This window comes from Erinaceus europaeus, chromosome 18 (genome assembly GCF_950295315.1).
Source record: "Erinaceus europaeus chromosome 18, mEriEur2.1, whole genome shotgun sequence".
Lineage (NCBI taxonomy): Eukaryota > Metazoa > Chordata > Mammalia > Eulipotyphla > Erinaceidae > Erinaceus > Erinaceus europaeus.
The window spans coordinates 74084358-74096889 of NC_080179.1; the positions used below are offsets into that span (position 1 = coordinate 74084358).

The following is a 12532-nucleotide window of genomic DNA, read 5'->3' on the forward strand; positions in this document are numbered from 1 at the left end:
TCCGAGACACACATACACCTGTTACTACATCCAAATGTTGCTGCATCCCTTCTCCCTCCTTTTTCTCCGAATCCTGAGTCCCCATATCATTTCTCTCCCACTGAGAGTATAGATCAAAATTGTTCCTGGGGAGCAGAAGGTGGGAGTTCTGGCTTCTTTAATTGCTTCTCCGCTGGACATGGGTGTGGGCTGCTGGATTCATACACCTAGCCTGCTTCTGTCTTTCCCTAGTGGGGCTCTGTAGCGATGAAGTTCCAGGACACATTGGTGAGGTCGTCTGCCCAGGGAAGTCAGGATGGAATCATGATAGCGCCTCTAACTCGGTGGCCTCACCTTTTTTTTTTTTTTTTTTTTTTAACCCAACATAATTTACCGAAGTCTTTTGCAATATCTTGTGATACTTTGTAAATTCAGAAGAAGCAAAGGATTAGGGGTGGGTTTATTGTGCTAAATGCACCAGCATATGTTTAGTGGCTTATGAATTGTTTTATAGTTTAATGTAAAATGTGTACAGAAAATTAACTTGATGAAATGTATCAAATCTGAAATTAAACTAGGGACATGTTTCTAACAACCAGGGAAGATATACATAGGAAATGTGTTTTCTCCTGTTTCTTGTGACATGACAATAAACACATTTTCAATCATCTTGACATTGTTGCAGACCTGAGTTTCCAGACTGCTGCCCGAATCTTGGCTGCTCCCACTGAGTTAGCTTTGGTGGTTATGAAGGATCTTAGTCAAAACTTTCCTACCAAAGCCAGGTAAAATGCTCTCTTTAATAGATATCTAATGCACTTTGTGTTTATGTGAAGAATGAGGCCATTATAATAGGAAGTAGCTTAGAAAACTGCAGTCTCCTTTCATGCTAGTGCCCAAGTACCAATGGTGTTGTCATCTGAAAAGCTGGCAAGACCCTGTGTTGTGTGGTGGGAGACCAGCCTGAGTTGTGTTCTTGGCACTGCCACTTGCTAACTGCCTAAGCTGTGCCAAGAACACATCTTTCTTGTTGTTTTTTATTGTTGTTGTAGTTATTATTGTTGTTGGTATTGATGTCATCGTCATTGGATAGGACAGAGAAATGGAGACAGGAGGGGAAGACAGAGGGAGAGAAAGACAGACACCTGCAGACCTGCTTCACTGCCTGTGAAGCGATCCCCCTGCAGGTGGGGAGCCGGGGGCTTGAACCAGAATCCTTACACCGGTCCTTGCGCTTAGTGCCACGTGCACTTAACCCACTGCGCTACCGCCTGACTCCCTGTAAGTGATCTTTCTTTATCTCACTTTATTTAGCATGAAACAGAGATTACAATAATCACCTTTTAGGATTGATGAAGTTACAAGATCTAATCGTGTAGATTCTGCTAATATAGGGTTTCGTGTAGACTGCAGTGCTTTCTTTCCTGAGTTTTATGTATAATCTTTAAAGATGACTCTTAGGACTTAAACATCACAGAAGTGTAGCTATTGAAAACAGATAACGAGAGTTCAATTGAATTAACTCAGTGTCTGGTAGAGAGTGCCAGTGAACTTTGGCGTTTAACTAGGATGAGTTTATTGACTTCTTGGCCTGACTTAACATTGTCCTTTAGCCTGTGAGCAAGAGATCAGATTCCCAAATAGAGTTATATATATAATAATGGACACAGATCATGGAAGTAACTGCACTTGCTTTAAAATGTTATTTTACTCTTACTTTTTCCTTGGTCTTGTGTCTTGTAAAAATGAAAATATCCTATAGACCTAAAAGAAGAAATAAATTTATCATTGTAAAGTTTGTTGTTTTTTTTAATAACTTTTTTTTTTTTTTACCAGAGCACTGTTCAGCTCTGGCTTATAGTGGTGCGGGGGATTGAACCTGGGACTTTGGAGCCTCAGGCATGAGAGTCTGTTTGCAGAACCATTATGCTATCTACCCTCCGCCCTATCATTATAAAGTTTTAAGGTTTTTTTTTTTTTTTTTTTTTTTTTTGTAATTTGTTGAATGATATACTATTTCTTACTTAAATATATGGGAATTGAAGACATTTATATCAGCTTTTAAAACATGCACTGATAACATTTTTTATTTCCTTAGAGCAATAACAAAAACACCTGTGAGTTCAGAACTTAGAACCGAAGTGGAAGAGAACCAGAAGGTACTAACCAACCTTTCTGTTTTACATTACATCTTTAAAGATGAGACTGAATGAAATCAGTGCTAGTAACAGTTTTATTCTTCCTTCATCAAAGGTGTTGGTCTTTTGACTCATTTCTGTAGTTGTTTTATGTATAATTGCTGATGAATGTTGAATATGACTATAATTCAAAGCATCAAAAGGCACCACTACTTTGTTAGGGAAAATAGCGGCCTCTGATTGTCTCTCCTTATTGTAACTCCTTTTCGACAATATTCACTTTCAGTTCTTAGCTGTCTCTTCCGATAATTACCTCCAGACTTCTAGCAAGTAAATGGATACTTTTGGCAGTTCTAGACCTTAGGTGTTGACTTTTCATTGCAGCGATGAGAGTCACCTTTCTTTCATTCTCCCCCGGCCACTCCTCTACTGACAGCACCCCCATCTCACTGCCTTCCCTGTATTCTTCCCAAGTGGTCTTGCCAGTCTTGATCTGCTCTGCTCTGGGCCGGTGGTTCTCTATGCCTAGTGCACACCATTTATTTGGGGAGCTCCCTACAACCTCTTTTGTTGAATTCCAGGTCCTCACTATGTTTTTAGTTAACTCCCTAGTACATTTTCTTCGTGAGGCATATACAGGTGAATTCCAGCCTCTGAGAGATTAGTTTCAACTACCATTTTTATGGGCGGCTTGACTGATTCTAAAGTAGAAGTCATTTAGAACTTTCAAGTTATTTCTTGTAGGATTTTTTTTTGTTTTCTTTACATTCAAACTATTGAGAAGTTAGAAACCAGGGCCATGTAAGTCGCACCAGGTTAAATGCACATATTACCCGGGTTCAATCCCCTAGTCCCCCCCCCACACACACACACACCTGCAGGGGGAAAGCTTCATAAGTGGTGAAGTAGGGCTGTAGATGTCTTTCTGTTTCTTTCCTTCTCTCTATTTCCGCTCTCAATTTATTCTGTCTCTATCCTATAATAAACAAATAAAAATCAATTAACTAAAAAGAGAGAGAAGTCAGAAACCTTCGTATATCGTATGTTTATTTTCTCGGAATCATCTGGGATCTTATTCTTTGGCTTAGTAATCTCAAGTTTCACTTTGGTACACCTTACAGAAATTTCTGGGGATTGGCAAGGTGGCCCACCTACATAGTGTCCCTGGTCTGTCATGTTTACTCCTTGGGTTTGAGCCCAGCCCTGGCTGCTGGTATCTTTCCCTCTTGGACTCTTTCTCTAGCTCAAAACGTCGGCTTGACTTGGAGTGCCGAAGTCCCAGTGAAGACAGATGGAACAGTCTCCATACTCTTTGGTGGTTGGTGGGCCCTGTAATCTGGAAAATAATTTCCTTTAACTTTGAGGAAACTTTCTTGAATGATCTCTTACCTCTGTTTTCTTTTTGTTCTTCTAAACTGTGTATATGTACGTGTTGTACTTCTTTGAGTAGCATGACCTAATTAAAATCTTTTCTGTTGTCCATTATTGGAAAAGTATTTATTTATTTATTTATTTATTTTTTCCTCCTCCTGGGTTATTGCTGGGCTCAGTGCCTGCACCATGAATCCACCGCTCCTGGAGGCCACCTTCTTTTTTTCCCCCTTTTGTTGCCCTTGTTGTAGCCTCGCTGTGGTCATTATCATTGCCCTTGTTGACGCAATTCGTTGTTGGCTAGGACAGAGAGAAATGGAGAGAGGAGGGGAAGACAGAGAGGGGGAGAGAAAGACAGACACCTGCAGACCCGCCTCACCGCCCGTGAAGCGACTCCCCTGCAGGTGGGGAGCCGGGGGCTCGAACCGGGATCCCTACGCCGGTCCCTGCGCTTTGCGCCACATGTGCCCAACCCACTGCGCCACCGCCCGACCCCCGGAAAAGTATTTATTAATGTGAGCAATATTCTGGCATATGCAGTCATGCGGATTGGATTTGGTTCCTTACGAATGCAGTGAGGTATGTGCTAGCGAATGAGGGACTTGGGGAGGGAAGAGAGGGGATGAGAATGTGAATGGCACGCCCAGTGCCGGGGGCTCAAGAGAGAGCTGTCCAGGCGGGGTGTGGTTCAAAGCACAGCGCCATGTGGGAGGTGCTCGGGCACCAGGCGCAGCTCCAGTGCTGTGGAATCTCTCTGTCTTTGTCATAATGAAGAAAAAGGAAAAGAAGAAAAAACAAACAACAAAACACACATACACACATAACTGCAGAACAGCGTGGACTGGTGAAAATAGACATTCCTCAAGATCTAGAGGTCCCGCCTCTGCAAACAATACAGAGCAAAACAGCACAAGACAAAGCAGTTATAGAAAAACAAAATTCAGTAGTTTTCTTTCTTAAGATGGAATATTAAGTCGTGCAGCCTGGCCTGGTGAAATCGCTCACTCGTGTAGTGTGTGTGTTGCTCTTTCTTGTGCAAGACCCAGGTTCAAGCTTCATGTTGATGGAGGCTTCCATGCTGTAATCGCTTTCACTTATTCTCTGTCTCAGCCTTTCCCCCCCTTTCATTTTCTTTTTTTTTTTTTTCCTACCAGAGCACTGCTTAACTGAGAGTCTCTTTAAATAACCTATAACCATTATGCTACCTACCCCAACCCTTTTCTGTCTTTATCTTAAAAAAAAAATTGTGAAGGCTTTATAGGCATTTACTATATCCTTCATTTTGGGGAAGTAAAGTCTTTTACTAAAATATGAAATATAAAATAAAAACCATGCATGCAAAAAGTATGCCAGATTGAAAGCTTTTTAAAAATTATCTATTTATTGGGTAGAGACACCCAGAAATCTGGAGGGGAGGGCTAACAGAGAAGGAGAGAGAGGGGCCGGGTGGTGGCACACCTGTCTGAGCACACACACTACAATGCGCAAGGACCCGGGTTCAAGCCCCTGGCTCCCACCTGCAGAGGGAAAGCTTCGTGGTGACGCAGGGCTCCAGGTGTCTCTCTGTCTCTCTTCCTCTCTATCATCCCCTTCCCTCTCAATTTCTAGCTGTCTCTATCCAGTAAATAAATAAAGGTAATAAAAAAAAACTTAAAAAAAAAGAGAGAGAGAGAGACACCTGGAACACTGCTTTACCACTTGCAAAGTTTTCTCCCTGGGAGTGGGGACCAAGGGCTGGAACCCAGGTTCTTGCACATTGTAACTTGTGCTTAACCAGGTGCCCCACCACCTGGCTTTGATTTAAAATATTTAATGTGATGAATTTTTACAAACTGAACTGACCTGTATTAGCCTCTAGGTCCAGAAATATGACAGTCAGTTTCTTCTATTATAGTGGACTCTACTCACAACCTAGGTTGAGTCTCTCCCATGTCAGAAAAGCTTATTCGCTGTACAATTTTTCTTTTTTTTTTTTTGCCTCCAGTGTCATCACTGGTGTTCGGTGCCCTCACTATGAATTGATCCTCCTGGCAGCCAGACCCCCCAGCCCCCACCATTTTTTCCCAAAGGACAGAGAGAAATTGAGAGGAAGAAGTTGAAACAGATAAGGAAAGAGAAAGACAGACACCTACAGACCTGCTTCAGTGCTTATGAAACGTCCCCAATGGAGGCGGAGAGCAGGGACTGCAACCCACATCCTCGCACACACAGTCACTGCGCGCGACCGGGTGCGCCACCTCCCGCCTCTCCATGGTACAAGTCTCCATCGTCCCCTTACTTTGAGCGCCCCTTAATCCTGCCAGGGCACAGTAGGGGAAGATGTGGCTTCTTCATTGATTTGTCTTGTGTTCTTCCCATGTAACACTGGACCTGAAAGTGTATTTATCTCGGGCCAGTAAATAGCTTACTTGGATAAATGCCATATGCCTTTGCCATATTTCAGCTCAGGTTTGAGCCTGGTCCCCACCACATTGAATGAAGCCTCGATACTGTGGTGTCTCTCTCTCTTTCTGCCTCCCTACTTTCCTATCTTCTCTACTGTGTGTGTGCGTGCGTGTGCATGTGTGTGTGTGCATGCTTGTGCGCTCACGCTAAATCCCTCTGCTTTACAGTATATGAATAGCAGCCCCTAGTTTCCTTGGGGAGAAAGGAGTTGAATGGAAAAGATGTGTTAGCAGAAGGTATCGCTTGGCACCAAAGCAGTGTTTGGGACAGGGACACGTCGGGTTGACCTGATACCGTGAAGGAGGGAGGAAGTGGAGGTAGATGCTCCATCAGCCAGCACTTCATTCTGGGGTAGTAAAGGCCAAGAGTGGTCTCTGGGGCTAGGACAATAACAATGATTATTCAAAAAGACTTGAATGACTGAGGCACCAGAGGTTCTAGTTTCAATCCCCAACACCACTAAACCAGAGCTGAGCAGTGCTTTGGTTAAAAACAGACAAGCAAAAAACCTCTTGGACATAAAAGGAAGTCTTAGCCTTTCATTAGGGTTTCCGCTAAGTAAACGAGAGGCTGTTGACATTTGTGCACATAACCAAGCCAGAAATATAATAAATTCTTTTATTATATTAATTTAATTTATTTTTTTTTCAATACAGTACTGCTCAGCTCTGACGTATGGTGGCACAGAGGACTGAACCTGGGACTTTGGAACCCCAGACATGAAAGTGTTTTTCATGACTCTTAGGCTAAACCCAGACATCTTTATTCTTTATTAATGGGGGAGAGGGAGAGACATAGCTAGAACATTGCTCTGTCACATTTGATGTTGGGGATTAAACTAGGGATCTCACGGTGAGACTCCAACTCTATCCACTGCGTCACCTCCCAAGTTGCTAAACATAAAATTCTTGTTACATTACGCATTCTTTTCCTGACCTTACTTTATTTTTTTCTTTTCAAATTTCAGTATTTCAAGGGAACTTTAGGATTACAGCCTGGAGATTCGGCGCTGTTCATCAATGGACTTCATATTGACTTAGATACACAGGACATATTCAGGTATGGGTAATGTTTTTCCATGCTCTGCAGAGTTTCTGTGGTATGAGGTATTCAGGTTGCTGTTGTCTGGCGTGATGGCTTGCCTGGCCAAGGGGCATATTTAAGTAACTGACATTCTCTTTTAAGATGGGCAGGAGGACATGGTCATTTTTTTCTTTTTTTTAACCTAATGAACACTTGGAATATTTAGATCCTAACTGTCTCTCAAGCATTCCCTTTCAGAGGACTTTCTCCCTCTCATTAATAAACAATAAAAACAAGGGGACTGGGGATAGCACAAGACTTATGCAAAACATTTCCATGTCTGAGGCTCTAAAAGTCTCATTTTTTTATGTTCAAAATAGAAAAGAGTAGATTCTTTCACTTCTATAAACAGTGCAAAGTAGTATATTCGAAATGGTGCCTCTCAGAGTCTCGGAAGGACTTTTTGACTGCATGTTTTATCTGTTTTGTTAACCTGTGGTTCCCAGACTAAATTGTTCTGAATTACCTTCGTGAATTTTGGGGGAAGTAGGTATGGCTAGTAGGTTGATAAAAATCAGATTTTATCATCAGAGTTAAAATTCACATAGTTTAAGGGTGGTATTTGATCAGACAGCCACTGTTTGTGCTTATATGTCCAAGACCTATGCACTACAGAACACCACTCTCTAAAATTAGCTGAATTTTAGATCATTGCCTCTTAGAAAATTGATGGCTTGGGCTGGGTGATGGCTCGCTCACCTGGGAGAGTGCCCCAGTTACCACACATAAGGGCTAGGGTTCAAACTCTTGGTCCCCACCTGCAAGGAGGAAGCTTCCTAAGTACTGGAACAGTGCTGCAGGTGTCTGTCTTTCTCTCGCTTCATCTTTATCAGAAATTTTGATTTACACAGTTACCATTTTGACTTACAGTAGTAAAATGAAAGTCATTGCTGAAACGTCAGAAGGAGCTTTTTTCAGTGAGATATTTTTCATGTCTGGCGCCCTCTGTTGGAACAAGATTATGGATGATTCGTAGAGAGTCATATGGACCGGTACTCACGTCGGGGAGATGTAGAGATGTACCCCCCTGCAAATCAGTGTTTCCTCAAAAAGTGATATCGTAATAATGGAAAAAAGATTTTTCAAACTTTTATGTGATTGATTAAACTTTCTTGATACGTTTTTTTGTTTTTTTTTAAGCTTTTGCTATTAAATGCCTTTTTTTTTTTCTTCTTCTCTCCTTTTTTCCCCCTCCTCCTCAGTTTATTTGATGTATTGAGGAATGAAGCCCGGGTTATGGAGGGCCTGCACAGGTTGGGAATTGAAGGTCTTTCTCTGCATAATGTTTTGAAACTGAACATCCAGCCCTCTGAGGCAGACTATGCTGTGGATATCAGGAGTCCTGCGATTTCAGTAAGTACCCCCTTGGAGTATGCAAGGGCCATTCTGTTGTTTCATTATGGATTCCTCGCCATCTTTTATGGGAGAGAAATCATTCTTACCATTTCATTTGTTGGCGTGAAAGGCTTTAAACAACTGCTCACATGGCTGTATGTCTTTATGATAAAGTAGCCTCTTACATGCCGCCTGACAGTGGTAGAGAGTGGGATTTCTAACTTTGTGCCCCTTAGAATTCAGCTGACTGTCTCTTGGCAAAGAGTGCTTATTGTTGTGTCCTCACTTGTATGGAGGTGCTATGTGGCTTTGTTTAAAAGACCAGTTTTTAGCCGTCCTGGGAGAGGGCTCACGTGGTGGAGCGCACATTTTACCATGTGTGGGGACTTGGGCTTGAGCTGGTTTTTCTTTTGGGAGCAGGGCGGGGAGCAGGGAGACAGCGAGTCAGCATCGCCCCGGCACACAGGCCAGAGCTTGTCAACAGGACACTTCACCCACTGTGCTGCCTCCCAGGCTGCGGGCATTGATTCTCTCTGTGGTTGCTCCGTTGTTTGTGAAATTTGGCTGCCATACAGAGTGCTGTAGTGACTTCTTCTGTCTTTCTCTTTGTGTACACACGTGGGGATGTATTTAAAGTAGATTTCTAGAATCTTGAGGACCTAGGTCGGCTAGGAAATCAACTTTGTTAGAGCTTTTCCAAAGCCACTGTCCCAGACACTAGCACTGGCCGAGAGAAATCCCATTGCCCTGTATCTTTGCCTGTTCTTGGGCATTTGAAAAGAATTTTTGTTTGTTTGTTTAATGAGTATGTAATTTTGTTGTGGTTTTATTTTATATATTTCACATTACTATGAAGGCATACATTTTTCTCTGTATTAATTTCCCACTTAATTTTTTCTGTGAATTTCTTATTCACATCCTGGTCTCATTTTCACTTCTCATGTAGTGCCTGCCTATTTAATGATATAGTAGAATGTTGTACACACACAGACACACACATTCTTTTTTGCCTGGCCATTTTTTTTTTTAAATATTTATTATTCGCTTTTGTTGCCCTTGTTATTTTTATTGTTATAGTTATTACTGTTGTTGTATTGATGTCGTTGTTGTCGGATAGGACAGAGAGAAATGGAGAGAGGAGGGGAAGACAGAGAGGGGGAGAGAAAGACAGACACTTGCAGACCTGCTTCACTACCTGTGAAACGACCTCCGTGCAGGTGGGGAGCCTTACTTTGGTCCTTGAGCTTTGCACCAGGTGCTCTTAATCCACAGTGCTACCGCCCGACCCCCCATTATTATTATTATTTTAATTGCCGCCAGGGTTGTTGTTATTATCATTATTATTATTATTATTATTATTATTGCTGGGGCTTGGTGCTGGTGCTACGAATTCACTGCTCCTGGTGGCCATTTTTTCTGGTTTTTTTTTTTGGTTGTTGTTGTTTGTTTTAGACAGGATAGAGAGAAATTGAGAGAAGATGGGGAGATAAAGAAAAGGAGAGAAAAATAGACACTAGCAGACTTGTTTCACCACTTGTAAAGCAGGCCCCTTGCAGGTGGGGCGCGGGGGAGCTCAAACCTGGGTCTTTGCGCTTAGTAATATGAGCGCAAAACGGTGTGTGCCACCGCCTGGGCCCCTTTACCCACTCACTGTTCATTACCAGCATTCTGTGCATTCAGTTGGACTCCTGGATTTCCTTTGTGACATTCTCCACAGATATATATATCACTGACTGCAGCTTTGGGAGTGAGTGGAATGTTCTCCTGGTTGTCCATTGTTAGTCTCTGAAATCAAATTCCAAATCCCGATGATCAGTTCTCTCCCCTTGAAACACCAAGAAACTCAGTCTGTATGTTAGCAGATCCCAACTCCTCTTTGTATTCTTGTACAGATTTTTGTTGTTGTCACTGCTCCAGGGCAACTTCTACTTTTCCACCTAGAAGAACAACAACAGAGAAAAGAGACGAGAGCAGGCGGCACCATAGCACTGAAGGCTCCCTCAGCGCAGCGGGGGTCGGGCTGTAGCCGAGGCTGTGCCCGTAACAGCGCTAGTGCGCTATCCAAGTGTGTTGTCTGGCTGAGCCCTGTGTGTGTTCTTATTTATTTATTCATTTTATTTACTGGGGCAGAGAGAAACTGACAGGGGAAGAGGAGATAGAGAAGGAAAGAGAGAGACATTTGCAGCACTGCTTCTCTGTTCATGAGGTTTTCTTCTTACAGGCGGAGATTGGTGACCTGAACCCAGGTCCTTGTGCACGGTAACGTGCACTCACTACCATCGCCTGGCTCCCATACATATCATTTTTTATTTTTAAAATTTGTTTATTTTTAATCAGAGCACATGGCTTCTGGTGGTGCTGGATTGAACCTGGGACCATCGGTGCCTCAGGCGTGAAAGTTTATTGCACCAAAGTAAAGGACTCTGGGGAGTGTTGAGGTCCTGGAACATGGTGGTAGAGGAGGACCTAGGTGGGGAGTTAGTGTCTTATATGGAAAACAGAGAAACTTTACACATGTACCAACTGCCGTGTTTCATTGTCGACTGTAAACCATTAATTCCCCCACTAAAGCGGGGAAAAGCCTTTTTGCATAAACAATCTGTCCCCTCCGCCCACCATACATATATATATATATTTTTTTTTAAATGTTTATTTAATTTATTTATTCCCTTTTGTTGCCCTTGTTGTTTTATTGTTGTAGTTATTATTGTTGTTGTCGTTGTTGGATAGGACAGAGAGAAACGGAGAGAGGAGGGGAAGACAGAGAGGAGGAGAGAGAGCTAGACACCTGCAGACCTGCTTCACTGCTTGTGAAGCGACTCCCCTGCAGGTGGGGAGCCGGGGTTCGAACTGGGATCCTTATGCCGGTCCTTGTGCTTTGCGCCACCTGCACTTAACCCGCTGTGCTACAGCTTGACTCCCCACCATACATATTCTTAACAAGAGTTTTTTTTTTTAATTGGCTTAGTAGATTACAAATACCTTCTATTCTGCAGCTTGTGCTTTGTAATTCTTTTTTCAACTTGATCTTAGTATTTTTGAAAATGGTCTTTTCTTGTGGTTTTCCTCATAAGCTGATTTAAAACCCTACTGCTGTGTCTGAGTAACAGCTGCAGCCATGCTGTGTGATTCATTTTCTAGTGGGTTAACAACCTGGAGGCGGACAGCAGATACAGTTCCTGGCCTTCTAGTCTGCAGGAGTTGCTCCGGCCCACCTTTCCTGGTGTTATCCGGCAGATCAGGAAAAACCTGCATAACATGGTGAGTTAGACTTCCTGTTTGACCATGAACTCAAACACCTCTACTGTCTTACTGTCACCTTGCTGTCTCCCTCTGTTGCCACCACTAAATGCTTATTTGCTGACTGTAAGTATCTTTGAATGTATTAAGGCTGTGAAATATGCAGTCATTGGGAGTGTGGATCGAACTGTCAATGCTCATGTTCAGCGGGGAAGCAGTTACAGAAGCCAGACCTCCCATCTTCTGCATCCCACAATGACCTTGGGTCCATACTCCCAGAGGGATAAAGAATAGGAAAGCTGTCAGGGGAGGGGATGGGATACAGAGATCGGGTGGTGGGAACTGTGTGGAGTTGTACCCCTCCTATCCTATGGTTTTGTTAATGTCTCCTTTTTTAAATAAATAAATATATAAAGATAATAAAAAAAAGAAATATACAGTCATATAACAGCCTGCATTAACTTGTAAGGGATGCTTCATGTTCCTGACATGAAGGTTAAGGCTATATTGTTGAGTTTTGAGCTAGTTCTTCAAGATGATCTAATAATGGATTGTGATGGAGGGTTGTTGGTACTTGGGTGATGTTTGTAGTGTGATAACCTACGTTTGAGAAGTTGTGAACCTGTACTCAAAATGTATAGCGTTATAAATCAACTTTACTACAGTAAACCCACACACACAGGGTTTAAAGATATTTATTGGGGTGGGTGGTGGTACGCTTGGTAAAGCACACATATCAACGTGGTTCGAGACCCTGCTCCCCACCTGCAGGGAGGATGTTTCATGAGTGGTGAAGCAGGGCTGCAGGTGTCTGGCTCTCTCTCTCTCTCTATCTGCCCCTTCCCTCTCAGTTTCTCTCTGTCCTGTCAAAAAGGAGAAGAAAGAAAGAAGGAAAGAAAGAAGGAAAGAAAGAAATAAAGAAGGAAAAAATGACTGCCAAG

General features: G+C 42.7%; 1 protein-coding gene across 1 annotated transcript in view; it reads left to right on the forward strand.

Annotated features, from left to right (window-relative positions):
* Positions 1-12532, forward strand: part of UGGT1 (UDP-glucose glycoprotein glucosyltransferase 1) — a 105296-nt gene that overhangs the window by 33232 nt on the left and 59532 nt on the right. Inside the window, exons 10-14 of the mRNA XM_060178169.1 lie at positions 665-764; positions 2078-2138; positions 6901-6992; positions 8219-8369; positions 11493-11612. Of these exons, the coding sequence (XP_060034152.1) occupies positions 665-764; positions 2078-2138; positions 6901-6992; positions 8219-8369; positions 11493-11612 (524 nt within the window). The remainder of the gene's footprint in view (positions 1-664; positions 765-2077; positions 2139-6900; positions 6993-8218; positions 8370-11492; positions 11613-12532) is intronic.